This window comes from Sciurus vulgaris (assembly GCF_902686455.1).
Source record: "Sciurus vulgaris genome assembly, chromosome: 11".
Classification (NCBI taxonomy): domain Eukaryota; kingdom Metazoa; phylum Chordata; class Mammalia; order Rodentia; family Sciuridae; genus Sciurus; species Sciurus vulgaris.
In genome coordinates, this window is record NC_136472.1 from 83778577 (window position 1) to 83801851 (window position 23275).

General features: G+C 40.0%; 1 protein-coding gene across 2 annotated transcripts in view; it reads right to left on the bottom strand.

Annotated features, from left to right (window-relative positions):
- The window catches only part of ME3 (malic enzyme 3), a 218517-nt gene that overhangs the window by 116225 nt on the left and 79017 nt on the right, over positions 1 to 23275 (bottom strand). For both annotated transcript variants that reach the window (XM_079105588.1, XM_079105589.1), the window contains exons 3-4: positions 3375 to 3508; positions 262 to 411 (exon numbers count right to left, since the gene is read on the bottom strand). In XM_079105588.1, coding sequence (XP_078961714.1) covers positions 262 to 411; positions 3375 to 3508 — 284 coding nt within the window. The remainder of the gene's footprint in view (positions 1 to 261; positions 412 to 3374; positions 3509 to 23275) is intronic.

Genomic DNA, 23275 nt, shown 5'->3' on the forward strand with positions numbered 1-23275 from the left:
CATATAACACTAATAATTACTAATCATTAATGCTAGAACTGTGTCTCTATATCAGGCACCTTGCACTGAGGATTCTGAAAATCCTCCCACTTTTCCTATTTAAAAAAATATGTATTATGAACTCAACATGACAAAAAAAGTGTCATCTTTAGAAACCCATACCCAAATTCTTTAGCTCTGGAAGGAAATGCAGTGCCAATATTTTTGCCTAATAACATGTCAATATTCCCCTCTGTGGAACAGCCCCTCAGGTTCGCTCACCGTGGTCGGCGGAAGGTCAGGCCGTAGTGCTGACAGGCCAGCCCCACTGTGGGCGTGTACACGATCGGCATGAACTTCTCCACGTCCGACGTCAGCACTCGGTAGAACAACTTCTCATTCCGGTCTTGGAGTGTCATGAGAATGATGTACCTTGGAAAGGGAGAGAAGCAGCAAGCTGATCTCAGGAGTACCTCAAACCCTTGATGCTGAGGCTGCGGAAAGAGCCAAGGCCACTTGGGTTGGTGTGAGGTCAGGGCTCTGCTCCTGCTCAGCTGCAATGGCCCATTCAAGGCCAAATCGCCCATCTTCTCTAAGCCCGGGAATTGCCCTCTAAGAACTGTAGAGAATATGAACTGCCTCGCAGTTGCCTATCATTACCGGCATTGCCTAGCATTGCCGCCCTGTAGGTACTGTCCAAAATAGGTTACACTAACTCAAAGCTTTCAGTGACTTGTGAGGTTGGTACTATAACCTATGCTATTTTAGAGAAAAGGAGACTAATGGACAGAGAGATTAATTTACCCAAAGTTTAATGGTAGATTTGAACCTAAGCAGTCTGATCCCTGAATCTGTGCCCTCTACCAATTGATGCATGAAATAGTGACATTACAACGTGAACACTGATTAATGAAAATAGAACAAAAACATTCTGGAGGTCAAGTAGGCCCAGAAAAGTACTAGGCAGGAGTGACATACAAACTTTCCTTTCCTTGCGACAAGGCTATTTTCTGTCACAAGCAGAGTGCACAACAACTCAGTAGCAAGCCATCTCAAGAGGTGAGCTATGAAAATAATCTTTTTTGTACGTGTTCCCAGAAGTCTGAAATCACTAAGGTAGAAAAAGAGCCTTCCACTCATACTCCTAAAATGCAAAAATCTCTGGGAGAGTAAACTCAGGGGTTGAAGTTCACATTGAGGTCTGGCTGCTGAATTAGTCTTTCTGGACAACTGTTAGGAAGAGAGGGTGGGGGCACTTAAGGCCCTTGCATGGAGCAGGCTGAGGGACATGCCCTGGTAGGGGAAGAGACCTATGCTATAGGGGAATGAACCCTGGACATGGCATTGGCACTATGGGTTTGACTTCCAGCTCTGCATGTACCAGCTGTGTGAATTTGAGGAAGCCTTGTGACTTTCTGGAGCCTCAGCACTTTCTTCTTCATGAAAGAAACTAAACTCTTTGTTCTGGACCATTTTTTAGGAAGGGAAGACATACTCAGGAATGGTCAGGATCTCAGCTCATTGCCAGTGTAGAGGAGTCCCATACCCAGTAGCCATGTATGCACATCTTTTTCAATTCTACATTCTGCTCCTCCTCACTCCCAGAGAGAGCCGGTTATTAAACGTTTACCAGCCCACACTGCCCTTACCCAAAGGAAACTGGGAAGATTTCTTAGCATTTTCCAAAGCACCTGAGGAAATGAGGGAGTCCTGGGAATGAGTAGATCAAAGTAGTTAACATAGTATTCATAGAACTCTCAGAGTGTGCCCTTGAGAGTTCCCAGCGATGGGCTCTCTCATTCCTCCCTGAGCCTCCAGTGTCTCCCTAGGCAAATGAGTGAAGTCCATCCAGCTGGAAAGAACCAAGGATTTGGGAGTTTAATTTTTAGAGTTCAATATCTTTAAGATTGGACTTATTTTAACTTTTATGAATTTAACAGAAGAGGGAGGAGGCTCAGATTGTTCAAAGTTGGGGCATGTCTCATGTTGTCAGTTGAATTTGTTATATAATTTTTTTTCGTGGTGCTGGGGATTGAACCTAGGGCCTTGTGCTTGTGAGGCAAGCGCTCTACCAACTGAGCTATCTCCCCAGCCCTGTTATGTAATTTTTGTTTTGCTTTTCCAAGTGACATGGCTAGACCCAACCTGAGTGGAATGATCAAGAAGGAGAGAATATTTGACCTGGGCTGCAGTATGGCCTTAGAGTTAATGTGAGTATTATCCTTAGATACTAGAGTCTAGCACTTTGGGTGTGGGGGGATGAGCTGAGGCTTGTTTGTTCACTACCTCTTAGAAGCTATGGTTGGTATGTGGAAAGCACAGGGAGATAGGTGTAGGATGACCCTGACATGCACCCATGACCTCTGCACTTAAGGGCAGCAATACCATCAGACCCAAAGTCCTGGTCATTTAGCTCTAAGGACATAGAGGGAAAGTTTTTCTTCTTCCAACATTTCTACTAGACCCCATAGCAATGTGACACATGCATTTAACAAACTCTTACACTGTGCTTACTATGTGTCAGGTACTACTCCAAGCACATGATAAACACTAACACATTTTAGCCTCATTTAAGCCCTACAAGTTAGATTCCTTTCACATACTCATTGTATAGATAGAGAATGACCCAGAGAGTTGAAGTAACTTGTTATTAAGTGGTGTAATGTGGATTTGAACTCAGTTTAGAACTGGAGTCTAGTCTTATAGATATTGGGTTCTGCTGGTGGGGTATAACAGAGAAGTTAAAAGTATAGACTCTAGATTCAGTTATCTGTGTACAAATCCTGGCTGTGCCAGTTTGTAGCCATGTGACCTAAGAGATGAGTACCTTCTTTAGTAAAGCTGCTAAACTGACCAGGTTCTCCCAAATAGTCTCTGTGTGTCTACATTTCTACTGATGGGGATTCAGAGAAGATGCAAGGTTATTAACCACTGCCTATAACCTCCGACATATGACAAGGTGTCCCTGTCCGTCTGCCTTATCCACCACCATGTTCCCCTTATTCCAAGATCCTGCATGTACCATTTCCTAACATCCTTCTCTGTACATCTTTGCATCATCTCTTCTTTCTTAGTGAAATGCCCTTAGTGAAACCCATTGCTATTTGCTGAAGTTTCTGTGCTTCTTGGCTGACTCATCTCCTGCCACTTCCCAGAAGACCTCCCAGGTGTTACTGGTTGAGTTCATGTTCCCTACTCTGTTCTCCAAGAACATGTTGACTATGACTTTGTCATTACAATTCTCTCTCAGGGACACCATCGCTCTTTCTAAAGATAGTCTGGGTCTGGAATCTCTGAGTTCTTAGCTTTTCCTAGCTGGAGAATATGCTCTGTGGACCAACAAACTGTAACTCAGCCCAGTAATCAAGTAGAGAGAACAGACTTCAGGAACTCACTTGTCCAGGTCACTCTGCTGCCGCTCATAGTATCTCATGATCCGGAGGAGCTGGACGTCCTGGCTCAGGAAACAGGGGGGAATTAGGCCATGGATTCCAAGTTGCAGCCTTTCTTCAAGTGTAAAGGCCATCCCCTGGGGAGAAACACACACATTAATGGGTGTGCAGAGAGCTGAGAACAGACAGTCTAAAGTCAGTGTGACTCAGTAGAAAGGGCCCTGCCATTTAATTAGGGTGCAATCTTGTGCCAGCACCTTTGTACCAGTTACTTTGAGTTTTCCTCACTAGAAAAATGACAAAAATATCTACATCATCAAGTTTTTATTTTGTTTTAAACTTACTTTTTAGAAGTTTTAGATTTACAGAAGAACTGAGAAGACAGATCAGGGTTTGCATATACCCCCCCTCACCCAATTTCATTAATTATTCACTTCTTAACATTAGTGCAATGCATTAATTAGAGTTAAGGAACCAAAAGTGATCCATTAGTATAACTAAAGCACATCGTTTATTTCTTAGTTTTTACCTAATGTTATTTTTGTTTTATTTATTTATTTATTTTTGTTCTAGGATCTCATCCAGGAAACCACACTGCTTTTAGTGATCATCTTTCCTTAGTCTCTGATAGTATCTCAGACTTTCCTTGTTTTTGATGACCTTGGTAGTTTAGAGGAGTACTGGTCAGGTGTTTTGTACGAGGCCCCCGTACTGAAATTTGTCTTATGATTTTCTCACGATTACAATGGAGATGTGGGTTTTTCAGAAGAAGATCACAGAGGTAAAGTGCCAGATTTGTGACATCAGATCAAGGGCACATATAATAAATGTGATTTATCACTGTTGATGTGGGTCTTCACCAGCTGGTCAAGTTAGTGCTTGCCAGATTTCTCTACTGGAAAGTTACCACTGTTTCGGAATTATGCTGCAAGGGAAATTTGTCTCTGTCACCATTTATTTATTTTAGAATAGACTCATGAGTATTTATTTTATACTTTGGGTTATAATTCAATACTACTTTATTTATTTTGATACTTAAACTGCTTCAGTTTGGGCCAATGGGAGCTTTTTCAGTTGGCTCCTGTGTCCCTTTGATATATCCCATACTGTAGTGTTTTGTTTTTGAACAATTCCTTACTTTCTGGCACTGAAAGATGCTCCAGATTCATCTTGTGTATTGCCTAGAATCAACTATTTTTTTCAAGAAGCCCTGATTCCTTTTTTTGGAGCATGGTATTAGAAACCTAAATCTGGACAATACATTTACTACTGTGGTCCTTGCTATGGGTTTCATTTTCTTTTTCCTCTTGACAGAGCAAGGAGATATACATATGTCTACTAAAACCTGGGTATAAGTACATATCTGTAGATGTTTCTGTATTCAACTATATGAACCTATAAGAAGCCAAATATCAGTTCATAATAACATCTCCAAATCTAATTCATGACCACATGGCTCTTTCTGCCCTGATTACCTTGCTGATCTGTAAATTCCCACTCCAACAGCAAGAAGCTTGACTCCTAACATCTACCATCTATTTAATCAATTGCTTAGTTCCAGTATACACACCAGAGTAGTGTCAAAACTATTAACTGTGCCACCATGGAAGCAACTTTGTAATCTAGAGGACATAGGCACGATTTCTTCTGCTGTTAGTCTTACAAACCCCATTGTTTCCCAAGTTATTTTTTCCTTCCACTCACTTCATTGAGATTGCCACGTACATTCATAACACAGATTTTTTTGTCATACCATTTGCATACATTCCTGGGATTTTGATTTTTTAAAACAACTACATTAAGGTTCACTGTGCTGTAAAGTTGTACGGGTTTTGATAAATGCACAATGTTATGCATCCACCACTGCAGTATCATATGAAATCATTTCACTGCACAAAAATCTCACAGGCTGTACTTACATTCCTTCTATCCTCTCCAAATATCTGGCAACCACTGATCTTTACTCTATGAACAGTTTTGTCCTTTCTAAAATGTCATATAATTAGAAGAAGAGAGTATGTAGCCTTTTCAGACTTGCTTCTTTTTCTTGGAAATAAGCACTTAAGTTTCATTCATATATTTTCATGGCTTAACAGCTCATTTCTTTTTTTTAATTGCAGAATAATATGCTATTTTGTTTGTACTATAATTTGTTTCTCCATTTGCCTCATTGAATGACATCTTGGTTGTTTCCAGTTTTGGGTGATTACAAATAAAGTTGTCATAAATATTCTGTGCAGGGTTTTGTGTGGTCATAAGTTTTAAAATCAGTTTTGTAGATAGATAACATAGGATTGTGATTGCTAGATCATATGGTAAGGTGATATTTTTAGCTTTGCAAGAAACTGCCAGACTCTTTTCTAAGGTAATGTACACCATTTTTCACTTCTACCAGCAGTGAAAGAATTTCAATTGCTCTACATTTTCTCCAGCAATTGATATTGTTATTTAAAAAAATTTAGTCATTCTAATAAGTAGGTAGTGATATGTCATTATTGCTTCAACTTTCAATTCCCTGTCAACGTATGATATTGAGCATCTTTTCACATGCTTATTTCCTATCTGTATATTTTCTTTGGTGAGGTATCTGTTCAGTTATTTTGTTCATTTTAAAATTTGTTTTTTTTTCTGTATAGTTGAATTTTTAAGAGTTCTTTGATCTATAGCTTCCATACAATCATTATTCAGATTCTCATGATTTCTTTTTTTTGTACAGAATAGAAAAACTGGTCCTTAAAGTCATACAGAATAGTAAGGAGCTCTAAATAGCCAAAACAAGTTTTAAAAAGAAGATTTGGAAACTTGCTCCAAATCAAGGTAATTAAAACAGCATGGTATTGATATGAGAACAGAATAGAGCTCAATGGTAAATTGATTTTTGACAAGGATATAAAGGTCATTCCATGAGGCAAGAAGAGTCATTTTAAGACATAGTGCAGGGACAACTGGATTTCCATGTGCAGCAGAATAAAGTTGGACCCCAACTCACATCTTACATAGGTATTAAGTAAAAATGGACCAATAAGCTAAAAAGTAAGATTGAAAACCAAAAACTCTTAGAAAAAACCTTAGGGGTAGACTTCATGACCTTAGATTTGGTAATGGATTCTTATATATAACACCAAAAGCACTACTAACAAAGAAAAATTAGATAAATTTGGTGTCAAAATGAAAAACTTTTGTGCCCTGAAAGATGCTATAAATAAAGTGAAAAGAAAATCTACAGAATGGGAGAAATATTTGAAAATTGTAAATCTGATAGTATTTTAGTGTCCAGAATATATAGGAACTTGTACAACACAACAGAAAGAAACACAACCCAATAAAAAAATGAGCAAAAGACTTAAATAGATATTTCTCTAGACAAAATATACAAATAACTAATTGCATGTGAAAAGATGTTCAACATTTTCAGCCAGTAGGGAAATACAAATCAAAATGACAATGAGCCATCATTTTATAACCATTAGGTTTGCTGTGATTTAAACACACACACACACACACACACACACGCACACACACCTGCTAACAAGTGTTGGTAAAGATGTGGAGAAATTGAAAACCTCATATGTTGCTAATGGGAATGAAAAATGTTGCAGCATCTATAGAAAATAATTTAGTTGTTTCTCAGAAAGCTACACATAGAACTACTATAATCCTTCAATTCTCCTGGATGTATACTCAAACAGGAATTTGAACAGATACATGTATGCCAACAATCACTGCAGCATTATTCACAATATCCAAAAGGTGGAAATTACCCAGTGTCTATCAACAAATGAATGGGTGAACAAAATATATAAGCATGCAGTGAAAATTTATTCAGCCATAAAAAAGAATGAAATTCTGATACATGTTACTACATGGATGAACATTGAATGTTTTATGCTGAGTGAAATAAGCAAAACACAAAAGACAAATACTGTGTAATTCCACTTATATGAAATAGCTACACCAAGCAAATTCATAGAAAAGTAGATAAGAATTACCAGAGGCCAAAGGGAGGGGAAGTAATGAGTTATTGCTTAATGGTTACAGAGTCTCCATGTGAGGTAAGAAAAAATTTTGGCAATGGATGGTGTTTATAGTTACACAACATTATGAGTGTATGTATCAATATTCAATTACACTTAAAATGGTTAAAATGGCAAATTTTTTATATATTTTACCAGAACTTTGAAAAGTTAATATGTAATATACTCCAAACTGTTGAATTATACAACCTGAAATGGGAGAATTATATGATATATACATTATAGCTCAATGAAATCTTTCATTTAAAATAGTTCTTTGCATATTTTGGATACAAGCCTTTTATTGGATATGTTTTGTAAATATTTCTTAGTGTGTTGCTAGTCTTTTCATTCTCTTAGCCATATCTCTCACATAACAGTATTTTCTAGTTTTAACCTTTGCAGAGAGAGATAGGGAGTAAGATGTCATAGAATCTGCCTCCTGGCCTGGTTCACAGGAGACTGTTGACTGGCAGAGATTATAGGAACTGACCTTGGACACGGGCACACAAGCTGTCCCCAGGTTACATGCCTAGATTATAAAGAAAAACAGAAATCTTTGAAAAACAGAAATCTTTGAAAAACAGAAATCTTTTCTTGGAGACCTCTGGGTGGCCCTGCTGGAGAGAGGGCTGCCCTAACTCTGCTTAGAAGCTTCTGGATATTTCCTCACTCTTTCCTGGAAGGCCTGGCAACAACAATAGTAGTCAGTTTTAATAATTTTAAAATTATTAAAATTTTATGCCTCGGTAAAATATATAAAACATACAATTTGCCATCTTAAGCATATAATCGTGTCATTAAGTACATTCACAATGTTTAGTGCAACCATTACCACCATCCATTTCCAAAGTAGCCAGCACTGAATGGCTCCACGGGTGGTGGACATCAATGAAGAAAGAAGCAAAATTTCCATGGGGTCATTATGCAGGGGGACTGAGAAATAATTAATTCTGTTTACTAATGACTCTTGTATTCAAGGTTGATAATACAGGGCAATGCTGGCTAAGTCCTTTATTTGTAATGAATGTCAAGGCAGGTTTCTTCCTAAAAGAGGAGAAGGTGATACATATAATAAGGGAGACCTCAGCTATGATGCTGGAAGTCTGGGTTTCCCCAGACTCTCTTGGGGAGGGGAAACTTGCAAAGGTAGGGAGCATCAGAGCTTCCTTCATTCCTCTGCTAACCAAAATCTCATTTACAACTGTTAGAAGTTCTTTCGTAGGGAGTTAGAAACCACAGGGAGATTAAAATACATATATCAATCATCCACACCTTAGAGTTGTTGCTGATGTTGACAGTAAGGAAGGGGAGCTCAAATGCATATCCAATTTCTATACTTCACTTAAAACTCCTTCACAAGAGATGTGTTACAACTTCCACTTTACAGATGAGAAGGCTAAGCAAGAGAGGTCTAATGCTCCTGAGGTTCTGTACCTGTGAATTGATGCTATAGTGCTTTTTATACTAGAATGCATCTTATAATGAACAAATATGTATGACATTCTTTTTTCTGAGGATTTTCTTTGGCTAGAGCTAGTAGAACCAAGATTTGATCACAGATTGCACTCTCTCCATTACATTATATCTCCTCCCAAGACCTTCAGGAAATGTTGAATGGAAGGCATGGCAAGGGAGGTATAGAAAAAAAGAAACAGGTGGTGGTCAGTGAAGAGAATGAAAGACTCTTTGGCTACTCCCAATCTCCTGTCTTTGTTTTGTAATTTGGGGATATCTAATATTGGAATACTCTCTCTTTTTTTTTAAAGTAATAATGACAACTTGACTTCTGCAAATCTTGAATTGTTCCTCCCAGAAGAACTGCTGGAACTATATTAAAGATCTATGTTAAATAGGTCCTACTTAGCCAGGTGCAGTGGCTGCAAGCCTGTAATCCCAGTGGGAGGCTGAGGTAGGAGGATTTAGAGTGCAAAGCCAGGTCAGCAGTGGTGAGGTGCTAAAAAACTCAGTGAGAGCCTATCTTTAAATAAAAATACAGAATAAGGCTGGGGATGTGGTTCAGTGATTGAGTACCCCTGAGTTCAATTCCTGGTACCAAAAATGAAAAGGTCCTACTCAATTTGAAATACTACACATATAAAATTCTAAATCTTTTCTTCATCAAAGGCCAAAGTCACCAGTTCATAATCCCCTATGTTGGCCACCAGCTTTGCAAGCAAGGAGCAACACTAAATCTCTTTAGCAGGAAATCACTCTACCCTAGAGACTGGGCACTTTCAAAAAATACCATTATAGGTGACTGTTCACTGTCCTGGTAAAAACTGCCATTACCTCTCCTTAGCCCCAGGGATCCCAGGGAGCCCAGACATTTAATTATGACATCATCTTTGTTAATGACCACTGTGGCTTTTAATAATAGTCGGTTTCTCTCTATAAGGCTAAGTGTTTCTCTTGGCTAACTTCCACTAAATTCTTTTGTATTTGAGGAAAAAGAATGACTAGCAACTGGTGATTTCAGGGATTTAAAGAAAATACGTTCAGAAGCTTCTTTTCATCCCAAAGGTAATGTTAAGGCAACTTCAGATTTACAAATTTATAAAACACAAATGCAGACAATTTAGAGGCATCATGCCTCCAAAAGAGGATAGGTACTTTTAAGACCATTCAGTAAGGCAGAGAGGAAAAGTATTAGAACTTGTATTTATCTACAAAAAGAAATACATTTTACTATTTGGCACTCAAGCTTTTGGTTTGTATGTCAAAGAATCACAATTCCCACAAGGTATACCTGGGATCCTGAGGCAGGGATAGGAATTGTACAATGCAGAGAAGTCAACTGTGGTACTCTTACTCATTCTTACCATATTGAGAAATTAGTTTCCATGTGCATCATAAAAAGAATTGCAGATTATTATCTAGTTTTAATAAAACCCTCAAAATAGGACATGTGGCTTTTGAAACATGGCTAACTCCCATAATTAAATTTCAACTTCATACCCTTATGGAATTTAATGAGGACCTATTAGCAGGGGCCTACCAGTTGATACTAGTTTGAAACATTTCAAACCTTTCAGAGTTACTGTTCTGACCTGAAGAAAAGTGTGCCTCTCCACCTGCTCCAAATTTTGCCAGGGAACCACTGGATGCCCCAGGATTCAACAACCAATGAATTGACCTCTAGCAAAGTAGGGAGCATCAAGATGCCACTTTAGCATTCAAGGTTTGTGGCAGTTCCATCTGGTCAGTACCTAGGCTGTGTCAGGTTTAGTTTTATCACCTCTGACTTTACCTATTTTGTTGCCTTCCCTCCAGCTCAACCACTAAACTCTCCCTGTGGGCCAATCTGCCCCAGTCCCCAGGACAAAACTTACTGGCATCAGAGAGAGGATATTTTAATAAATCCCACCATCACATGGCAGGGTTCAAAGGCAGCAAACCTATTAGATTGTGCCCCTGTCCCAGGCTCCTGCTACTCTGAGACACAGGTTTCCCAGTGCTCTTGTTCCTATGGCTGAGCTTTCCCTAAGCTCAGTGTAACTATCCTGCTTAGTGATCTGCCTAGGGACTCTGGGCCGAAAGCCCTGATGTGCACCTGACAATCTAGTTTATTCCACAAACATCCATGAGTTTCTACTTTATGCCAGGCCTGTCATGTTAGGCACTGGAGAGTCAAAAAAGAACAAGTTCTATAGGTTTTGGTCCCTATCCTTATGCATCTACTAGAGTAGACATGTGGGTTAACATGGAAGAGCAATCCTGGGCTTCTGCCTTGGTCAGGCCACTTCTCCCACCTGGAAAACAGAGTGCTTCCTGTTTCATATATTGGGGGATTGAATGAAATAATAATGTATGTGAAATGCTTAGCATAGATCTGTCATATAGGGAGTGCTAAATGCTCAATGAACACTAGCTGTTCTCTTTATTCCTATTGTCATTTTGTTCAAGGGAAGAGAGCTTATTAACAGATACTGGAGGAGAGCCTTGGAGGGCAGTTAAAAGCTAGGCTGGCAAAAAGGCTGGAAGACAGGAGCTGCTTGTCCATGGGCTCAGGCCAAGCCTGCAGCTCCAGGCATTCTCCCCGCACAGACACCCATTCTGGATGTCATGCTTGGCTCCCACCAGCACCCTGTCCACCATGCTCTGACTGTTTCCCTTCTGTGCCTTCCAATCCACAGTCCAGTCCCCCACCCCCAAAGGCCTCTCTGCCTCCCCATCTCTCACAGCAACCAGTGTCATACAGTTTAGCACATGCAAACTATTTCATTTCTTGAGCATAATAAGGTCAAGGTGATGAGGTAGCAAACATATTGAGAAGCTAACACAAGGGTTTAGCATGATAATATCACCATTTGTAAGAACAGCAATGATTCTCCTTTATGGGTCACCCATGAGATTGGGTCAAGCACTGAGACATGGACGCTTTATACTTGACATCTTATCTAATCCTCACTGTGACCCTGACAAGATGATATTGTGATTATCATTCCCATTTCATGGATTGGAAAAATAAGACTAGAGGGGTAACTTTCCTGAGGTCACATAGCAAGTCAGTGGAAAACCAGGAGTAGACCGAGGCCCGTATGTTTTCTAAATTTATACTTTTCCTTTGAGCTAACCAACAACTCCTGAGACTGGACAGATATAAAAAGATGTTGACTGAGCGGATTTTTTAAAAATCAGTGATGTGATTATTCTCCTTCTACATGTTGAGCCAGATATCCTAATAATTTCAGCTATTGCCCAGTGTACCTCTGTATTTGCATCAGGCCACTCAATTCATTTGCCAACAGGTGTGCCTGTACCTCTGAGTTGATGCACATGGTCCATGGCACATACATAGCTGCATTTCCTCTCAACAGCATCATTACTGGAAGGAAGGATTAGCAGTTTCTGTTCCACACATCATTACATCATGCTCTGTGCTGATGGCTTATGTGATAACCAGTTTCCTCCATCAATCAACCCTAACAGCATAGAGAGTAGCCATCAGTGGGACAGAGCTGTGGACAATCAGTACTGAAGTTGTACAGTGAAAGCTGATTAGCTGCTAGTTGACTGGAAGGCATTTCCTGCTCCTTTGGGGTATTATTTATTGACTCTTTTTTTGGAGTTTAAAGAGTTAGGGTGATGTGATTTCTGGTTGGAGACAGGAAGTTGGATTACTGAAACTGCTGTTCTCTCCCTCTCTCTCTGAATTCCAGGTTTATGAGGGCCGTGAGCACACTCCTGGAATGGATATATGGTGGTCTCAGAAACACAAGTATTGGGAAGTCCCTGTAGGCAGAGACCTGAGAATGGCCTTCCTCCCAGACATACTTCTGCAATCAGGTACAAAATTACAGATCCAGAAACACATTGTAAATTCCAGAGAGGAGACTCTATTCATTACACAAACCCTATCCCAACCTTGGGCTCAAAAACTAGGTTCTAGTGTCATGGGCTGCATGTGTGTGGAGGCTGCCTGTGACCTTCCATTTGTGATACACACAGAAGTTCACTTCTAGTTGGGAGATACGATTTTATTTTTCATCTGTGAAACTGGATCCAGGATGTAGAGGCGCTGCATTCATACAGGCAGTAGCCAGGGAGAGGGGAGAGAACTGAAGACAAAAATTCTACATTTGATTTTTCATGGGCTGTATGATTCTGGAGAAATCACTTCACTTCTCTGAGAGAACTACCTTCACTGGATTGTTGTCTCAAATGGGAACATGGATTTTGAAATCTCTTTGTACATTCAAAGATGAAGTTAAAAAATATTTTTAAAAAAAGGCTGTGACTATGGCAGTTTCAGATTGCTGTAGGTTAAGGACTATAAACAATTAGCATAATTAGCAAAACTACTTTATGGTATTTATTTCCTTTCTTGTCCCTTTTTCCTGCAAAACAGTAAATTCCTTGAGGACAGAGTGAGTCTCAATGAACCGTGTCCCTCTCACCTGGCACAGTAACTGGTTCAAGGTAAGCATTTAATAAACGCACATGTGGACAGATGAGTGGACTCATTCATTTATTTAACAAAAATCATTAAGTGTCTCCTCTATGCTAGATGGGGAACCTAAGAAAAGACATGGAAAGTTCCAGCTCTCTGGAGGCCCCAGATGAACCATTCCCATGGCAAGCTAATAGCAACCTGCCCTCAGTACTTCATTGACACTTTGTCTGCTCAGTGCTGAAGAAAATATTCTGTATCTGCTCTGTATAGTGAAGCAGACACTGGTCACATCTAGTTATTGAGTACTTGAAATGTAGCCAGTATAACTGAGAAACTGAACTTTTTATTTCCTTTCATTTTAATTAATTTAAATACAAAGAGCACATACTATCTTGGACTGTGTAGATTATTGCCACATTGGGCCTCACTCCCAGCTTGGCCTAGGGCAAAGTGTAGGAGCTGAGGAATCAGAACCCTGGCCTTGGGTCCTGCTTGAGGCCACATAACAGGAACACCTTGATTTACCTTTATGCAGAGAGTGATCGCTTGTTTTGTGGAGCAGGCTGGGGGAAGCTGGGAAAATAAGGACTGGAGATGAACCTAAAGAAAGGCACAAGCCCTGAGAGCATGCAGTCACATCTGGGTGGCAGCAGGTGGGAGAGGCCTTCTAAGGAGGGTAGGATCCTTGTCTTGGAGTGATAGAATAAAAACAGAATGATGGGAGGTTATGGGCAAGCTTCCCAAGAGCAGCACATCTTTTACAATAAGTGATTTAAAATTAAGGATGGGAAAATTTTTCAAAAGAATAGCTGAATGCAAAAATAGATGCAATTAAAACCTATGAGGAGGGGTGAGGGTGTGAAGGATGGAACAAAGAATCTTTCTTACCAAGAACCTTTGTGGGCATGTTCTACAAATGCCAGAAACAATCAGAGCATCTCAAAATGGGGCTTTTTGGCTTCTGGTAAACACAAACTGGTAGAAAAGTGCTGAAATAGTCTACAGCCTGGCCTATCAAGGCCTTTATTTCACTGTGGCCATGGCCAGTAAAACTAAGAGGAAAAGAAGAAAAGTCAATAAAAATTTTTAAAAGCCTCTGAGTTTCAAAGAAGGCATAAAGTTAAAAGGGTTCTACATGAAGGTATTTGGAGTTTGCAAAGATGTTTTCCCTGGCAGCATGCAATCCTAACTGTCCATGACAGGGACCTATGGATTCTCAGATGAGATCAGTGTGTGTGAAGTGGTCTTAGTGAGAAGGCATCACTCTTTGCCTTCAGAGTGTCTTAAGGTCTCCAAACAGCTCCCTCTAACATTTCAAAAATATGCTTTTAATAATTGTCATGCCAATATAAACAGGCACTGGAAAGAAACCACTTTGGAGAAATGTGTTCCACGGGGGAACTTCTCTTGCTGTCACCTCACACCCAGCTCAGCTTCTGGTCCCAAGTCCCTAAAATAAGAGCCACCATAGAAAAGATATGGAGGCTCCACTTCAGCTAATTTTTCCTACTCTCTTAACACATTATAAAAGTGAATTCATTTCCCAAGCCGTGGTTTTATCCATTTGGGAAACTGGTATAATATGTGTTTCGTGGTGATATAGATTATTTGGCAAAAATAATATGCAAGGAAGTAATTTGGAATGCAAATATGAAAGTTGGTTGTAATAACAGGAATAACCAATGTAACTTCATGGGCCCCGTTTCCTTGGGTTTCTTGGCAATTAGTTTTGAGAGGCCTTGACTGCCTTTTAGTGGAGAACTTTAGAAGATTTAGTAAACAGCCCATGACCTCCTTGCTCCACCCCAGTGGTTGCAGCATCTCCTGTTCCTGAAGAGAAGGAGGAGTCCTACGCACATGTTCACAGGCTTCAGTATCTATTCCTGAGTGTCTGAAACTTGGTCTGATTCTGGAGCTTGACTTGCTTTTATTCATCTTTGACCCAACACAATGCTAGTGCTTTATAACATGTACTAGAGGAATGAAGGGATGGATGAATGAAGTTTATGATTCCCACTTTATTAAGAAAGCTGTAGGTATGATACCTTACTTCACCTGTCATAGGGGTTACAACTGACAGTCCTATAACAAAAGATTGGTTAACAAGAGGAAAGCGTGGTTAATTCATTTGATAACATTTATTATAAAACCAAGGTGCTTCAGAAACAGAGAATCAAAGACCCAGGGAGGCTATTGCAAATGGAGCTGTTTTCCTCATTTCCCTTTCAGCTGTTTCATCGCTTGCGTATAAAAATGCTTTAGATTTATGCATGTTGATTTTATAGTCTGCTATTTTGCTGAATTCATTGATGAGGTCTAGAAGTTTTCTGGAGGAGGTTTTTGGATCCTCTAAACATAGAATCATGTCATCAGCAAATAGTGACAGCTTAAGTTCCTCTTTTCCTATTCGTATCCCTTTAATTTCTTTAGTCTGTCTAATTGCTCTGGCTAGAGTTTTCGAGGACAATGTTGAAAAGGAGTGGTGAAAGAGGACGAGGACATCCCTGTCTTGTTCCTGTTTTTAAAGGGAATGGTTTCAGTTTTTCTCCATTAAGAATGATGTTGGCCAGGGACTTAGCATAAATAGCCTTTACAATGTTCAGGTGTGTTCCTACTATCCCTATTTTTTCTAGTGTTTTGAGCACAAAGGGATGTTGTATTTTGTCAAATGCTTTTTCTGCATCAATTGAAATAACCATATGATTCTTATCCTTAAGTCTATTGACATGATGGATTACGTTTATTGATTTACGGATGTTAAACCATCCTTGCATTCCAGGGATGAACCCCACTTGATCGTGGTGCACAATTTTCTTAATGTTTTTGGATATGGTTTGCCAATATTTTGTTAAGGATCTTTGCATCTATATTCATCAAGGATACTGGTCTAAAATTGTCTTTCCTTGATGTGTCTGCCTAGTTTGGGTATGAGGGTAATATTAGCTTAATAGAATGAGTTTGGTAGGGTGCCCTCCTTTTCTATTTCCTGGAATACTTTGAGAAGTATTGGAATGAGTTCTTCTTTGAAGGTCTTGTAGAACTTGGCTGAGAATCCATCTGGTCCTGGGCTTTTCTTGGATGGTAGATTTTTAATGGCTTCTTCTATTTCATTGCTTGATATTGATCTGTTTGAATTGTGTATGTCCTCCTGGTTCAGTATGGAAGGAGCATATGTCTCTAGAAATTTGTCAATGTCTTCGGTAGTTTCTATTTTGTTGGAATACAGATTTTCAAAGTAGCTTCTCATTATGTTATGTATCTCAGTGGTGTCTGTCATGACATTTCCTTTTTCATCATGAATTTTATTAATTTGAGTTTTCTCTCTCCTTCTCTTTGTTAGTGTGGGCTAAGGGTTTGTCTATTTTGTTTACTTTCTCAAAGAAACAACTCCATTTGCAATAGCCTAAAAAAATAAAATAAAATACGTGGGAATCAGTCTAACCAAAGAGGTAAAAGATCTGTACAATGAAAACTACAAAACATTGAAGAAATTAAGGAAGACCTTAGAAGATGGAAAGATCTCCAATGTTCTTGGATAGGCAGAATTAATATTGTCAAAATGGCCATATTACCAAAGGTGCTATACAGATTCAATGCAATTCCAATTAAAATCCCAATGATGTACCTCACAGAAATAGAGCAAGCAATCATGAAATTCATCTGGAAGAATAAGAAACCTAGAGTAGATAAAGCAATCCTTAGTAGGAAGAATGAAACAGGGGGTATTGCAATACCAGAATTTTAACTATACTACAGAGCAATAGTAACAAAAGTGGCATGGTATTGGCACCAAAATAGACAGGTAGATCAATGGTACAGAAGAGAGGACATGGACACAAACCCAAATAAATACAGTTTTCTCATACTAGACAAAAGGGCCAAAAATATGCAATGGAGAAAAGATAGCCTCTTCAACAAATGGTGCTGGGAACACTGGAAATCCATATGCAGCAGAATAAAACAAAACCCCTATCTCTCACCCTGCACAAAACTCAACTCACAATGGATCAACCTTGGAATCAGACCAGAGACCCTGCATCTTATAGAAGAAAAAGTAAGTCCAAGTCTTCAACTTGTTGGCTTAGGATCAGACTTCCTTAACAGGACTTCCACAGTACAAGAAATAAAAGCAAGAATCAATAACTGGGACAGATTCAAACTAAATAGCTTTCTCTCAGCAAAGGAAATTATCGGTAATGTGAAGAGAGAGCCTACAGAGTGGGAGAATATCTTTGCCACTCATACTTCAGATAGAGCACTAATCTCCAGAATATATAAAGAACTCAAAAAACTCTACACCAAGAATACAAATAACCCAATCAACAAATGGGTTAAGGAAATGAACAGACACTTCACAGAAGAAGATGTACAAGCAATCAACAGATATATGAAAAAATGTTCACTATCTCTAGTAATAAGAGAAATGCAAATCAAAACTACCCTAAGATTCCATCTCACCCCAATTAGAATGGTGATTATCAAGAATACAAGCAACAATAGGTGTTGGAGAGGATGTGGGGGAAAAGGTACACTCATATATTGCTGGTGGGGTTGCAAATTAGTGCAGCCACTCTGGAAAGCAGTGTGGAGAGTCCTTAGAAAACTTGGAATGGAACCACCATTTGACCCAGCTATCCCACTCCTTGTCCTATATCCAAAGGACTTAAAATCAGCATACTTCAGAGATACAGCCACATCAATGTTCATAGTTGCTCAATTCACAATAGCCAGACTGTGGAACCAACCTAGATGTCCTTCAATTGTTGAATGGATAAAGAAACAGTGGTATATATATACAATGGAATATTACTCAGCTCTAAAGAATAATAAAATTATGGCATTTGCAGGTAAATGGATGAAATTGGAGAACATCATGCGAAGTGAGATAAGTCAATCTCAGAAATCCAAAGAACGAATGATCTCACTGATAAGCGGATGATGGCACATAATGGGGGGTGGGAGGGGTGCAAGAATGGAGGAAGGAGGAACTGTATAGTGGGAAAAGAGGGGTGGGAGGGGTGGGAGGAAGGAAAACACAACAGAATGATTCAAATATCATTACCCTATGTAAATGTATGATTACACAAATGGTATGCTGTTACTCCATGTACAAACAGAAACAACATGTATCCCATTTGTTTACAATAAAAATAAATTTAAAAAAAAAAAGACCCAGGGAAAGTTGCCAGTTTTTCTGCTTAGGTTCAATGAAGCATGGACAGCCATGTTGAAATGCGATTGGAGAAAAGGGAATGATGTAACAGGGATCAACTCAAGGGAGAAAGCCTGGCAGGCCCATCTTTCAGATTGTTCTCAGCTTTTCTGTTTATGTTCCCTTCTCCCAGAGATGAAGCAGGGCCTCTTTGGAATAAGGGTCTTCAAGTGAGAAAGGAGAGAGTGACCTTTCTAGGTTTATGACTTTCTTTGGGGGAGAGGAGTGCTAGTTTCTATAATCTACCTTGTCAAAGAGGAATTCTGGTTTTCTAAAATAACCCTCTTTGGGGAAAAGGAAAGGTGAGAGACAGAAGGGCAGGAAACGGCCAGAGAGACCTTGCTGCTGAGGCCTCCCAGCTTCCTTTAGTTCAAAATACTCAGGATGCCAAAGTGCCATACACTGGGCATCATTTTATGAACCCCAACAATGATGAAGAGTTATGGTTTTGGAATAGGCAATTCTGGGTCTGAAAGTCTGTAACTTACTAGCTTTGTGACATTGGCACATTATTTAACTCCTTGAAAGCAGTTTGCTCATCAACACAATTAGAATCGTACCTGCTTTATATGCTGATTCCTGAGGATTTTATGTAATAAGATGTGAAGTATCTAGTTGTATTAGTCAATTTTTGTTACTATAATGAAATATGGACACAGACTTACTTATTAAAAAAAGTTTATTTATGTCAGAGTTTTGGTGGTTACAAGTCCAAGAAGGGATAGCCCCATTGGTTTGATTTTTAGTGAGTGTGGTGGATGGTGGCATATCATGGTGGTAATGGGCATAGGAACAAATGATCACACCTCCAGCCAGGAGGCAGAGGGATGGGAGGGGCCATGCTGGATCTTTCTATAACAATTTTCTCAGGAGGGGCTGCTCCAGGACTGAAAACCAGCTTGAGAGCACGCTCCCACTAAGCCCCTCCTCCCAATAGTCTACCACCTCCCAGTTGTGCACACTGGAGACCAAACCTTTAATCATACTGGACTTTTTCAGGACACTCAAACCGTAGTACTAGTGCTCTGGAAGCACTCAGCAAGTTGTAGCTAACATTACTAAATATTTTTTTAAAAATAAAGGAGAGGATGTGATTAGCTCATAAGAGACTTTGAGGAGAGTGGATGCGGGAGGCTGATGACCAAAGTTTTTCAGTGGAAATGAATCTGAACTAAGTTCCAGTAGGTGACCAGGGAGATGAGATGTGAGAGAATTTACCACACAAATCTTAATCATTTGGACCTGCCCTGTAGATTCCCTTTCACCTCTGTGCACTTCTGACTCCTGGGGGCAAGAGGCCAAGGTGGAGAGGAGAGGAGGGGTGACTGCTTGGAGCACTCAGCCTCTCCCACCTGCTTTGCTTTCACTTGCCCTTCAATCCCAGAGCCACTGCAGCTGAAGTCTCAGAGGAATGCTCAGGAAAGCTGCCTTGTCCATATTGCTACCCAACTGAGCCAGTGCAGAGCACAGCAGAGCAGAGCAGGACAGGGCAGGGCAGAACAGTCAGAGCAGGTTGTCTTTGTCTCCTGCAGCCCTGACTTATTTGTATGGTCCTGCCTCCTTCTTTTATGTGCCCTTCTAGGAGACACTGTGAGAGTCTCTTCTCTCCCCTCTGGTTTGCTGCACTGCTGTCAGGTGTCCCTCAATGTGGGCCCCATCTGAAGTGTGCTCTTCACACTGAGCACCTCTTAATTCAGGACCTCTCAGTTCAAATTTGTTTCAGTGTGGTAACCAAAGGTCCCCACCTAGCAGGTAGACCATCAGGTACTTGAAAGTAGCTTTAAAGAATGGACATTGGTCTGGGGGATCAGAGAACCTTATATCTTTATAAACTCCCCTAGATGATTCTGATACTGATACTGTTCAGATTTGTTAGCAGCTGGGCTGGATCATCATCTTCTCTCTTTTTTTTAAAACCTGATTTAATCTCATTATGCTCAGAATCCAATTTTGCCATGTTTCCCTTCCAATTGGCAACCAGATCTCCCAGATTCCTGTCATGGCAGAACCCAGGATGGAAAGCTTCTCACCCCACTACTTTTTAGGCAGGATTGATCCTCCCTCCTCTGCTCCCACTCAGTGGAGACATCTGTGCTTCAAGACCCAGACAAAAGACTTCAATAATCACATGGAGAAAGAAGGTTACTCAGACAACTCTGGGTTCATTTTAATCCAAAGAGATTGCACACCTGGGGGATGAGCAAAGCAATGCTGAGGGGACCCCAGGGCCATATGTACACCCCGCTTGAGTCCTCACAGTGCTCTGCTGAGTCAGAGTGAGACTGCCCATCCTTTTGGATTTCTGTAGGCTCATGATGCTCTCCTGACCAATGTCTTCCTCTCCCAGCAGAAAGGAAGACCTGCAGCCTATATATTCATTTGCTTTCTCATTCAACAAATGTCATCCACCTCCTCTGTGCCAGGTACTTTGCTAGATTCCAGGGCTGCCACTATTTTATCCAGACAGCTCCTAAAACCTCACTCAGCAAAATATTGGTATTAACAAGGTTGTGCCTGATGTAGCATATTAATCAAAGAGAATTTCCCATTGGTGGGAAAGTGAAAATAATTATAATTTTTAAAAAAATGTACTATTTTTTTGCATTCCACATTATTTACTCAAGTGTTTCATAAAAATATAATTCATTACACAAGTGGCTACATGCCTTGCCCAATATCTTTGCCAATGATAAAAATACCTTGCATAGTTTTGCTCCTTTATTGTTTCTAAAATGCTCTCATATATGGCTTATGTCATTTGATTCTAGACAGGACAGATGTTATTATTCTCATTTAAAGAAGAGGAAATTGAAATTGGATGGGTCAATGACATGCCAAGGGCATGTGGTTAATAAATGCCATTCAAACACATATGAATAGTGACTATTTAAATTGATTTCTTTTGCCTTTGGAAGACTAGCTTATGCAAAATTGTTGAATAAGAACCAGCATGGAAAAGAAATAGAAGAATATGCTTCTTAAATACTTGGCAATGCTAGGATTTTTTCCTTACCCAACAAGGGAACAGAAGTGGATAGTCAAACAGATTATGAATCACACTCTTGGCAAATTTCCCTGTGACAGTCTAAATGCTTCATGACCCTCTAGTCCCAAGAGCCTATTATTTGAAATTTAGATAATATTGTTCTTGGCACCCTGATGGCCCTTTAACTCAGTTGAACCTCAACAGAAACAGCACAGGAAGGTTACAGACAAGGGAGCAACGGAGAACAAGGGAGGTAGCTTCCTTCCTCCAACATCACAACTGCACACTGATGGGCAAGCCCAGGAGGATTAGGTCAAAAAGTGAACTAGGACCAGGAGGAATAAAACAAACAGACATGCTTTGGGAGGGTCTCAGAATAGGCATTGTACACGCAAGCCTGGTGCGTGCATATCAGTGGGTGGGGTGCCAGAAGAGGATGTAAGATGGCCAAGGGCAAGTTCATCTGACAGGTGATTATCCAGTAGATGGCTGTTATGCTCTCACAGCCTGGACATTGACCAAATCCTTGTTTTCCTGGGTTTTGAGCTCAACTCTGTCACCTTACTAGGTGAACCAGGAAGGTCATTTTACCTGGAGACACATGACCACTGTGGTGCACAGATGAGGGTGACTAGTCTGTCTTTCTGTCTTGACACCAGAAGGCAGGAGTTCTAAGGTCTAGAGTCAATTTTGGACTCAGTTTATAATAGTTGTTTCCATTTAGAACAATTTTTTCTTTTTTTCTTTTTAGATATACAAGACAGTAGAGTGAATTGTTTCCATTTGACTGCCTCATTAGGGTCTACAAAGCAGTTTTATTTCCTATGATAGTGGTTAGCAAATGTTGCTACCTATTATAACCCCTGCCCTATAAGATAGGTTGTGAAAATATCATCCCCATTCTGCAGATCAGAATACTGAAGCTAAGAGAATTCAAAAGTTTGCCTAAAATCATGGCCCTAGCAAAGTGCAGAAATGAGACTTGAATCTTCAGTTCCATTTCAATGTGTTGGTTCATTAAGTCATTTACACAATCATTCATTTAATAAGTATGTTTTCAGAGCAGTCCACATATCAGGCACTGGGCATACAATGAGAGACAAACTGTATTTGGTTCTTGCCTCCATGGATTTTCAGTCTGCCAACTTTTAATTCAAACCAATGTCCTTTACATGCCTTCATGTTTAAGAATTAATTTTAAACTATGTGACCTGGCAGTTTGGGGTGCTCAGCAGATTTGCACAAATGGCTTTTTGTTTGTTTGGAGCTCAGGTGTGCAGGGACAGACTCTCCCCTGAAGGGCAGTAGACCACAGAGCAGGGAGACAAAGCCTTGAAGTTGGTCCCAGTATTCAAACTGTGACTTAGGCTCACCAGTTAAGAGATCACAAACAACTTTCCTAGCTTTTCCCTTCCTTGATTTCACAGGTATAGAAAGAAGATAGAATATCTATTTCAAAATCTGTCCTAAGGACTGGCTGAGCTCCCTGTGTATGATGTGCCTGGCTATTGGCCCACACACCTGAACATCCAATAAACACAGCTCTGGCTGGTCTTGACCATGTGCTGAGCACTGGGAAGAACATGTGAATTGAACCCTCGGGATTCAGTGTCTCATCCTGTTGGTTCTTCCCTCTATAACCTCTATCTTCCATCTATTTTCCTTGGTTCTCAGAGTTGGGATACCATTTATTTGGAATTTAGTCAGGTGCTTAATAAATTTTAACTGGTGATGGTGACCTACTGCAGATAAAAAATTAATGAGAGAAACTCAAAGGGGACTGAACTAAAATTTAAA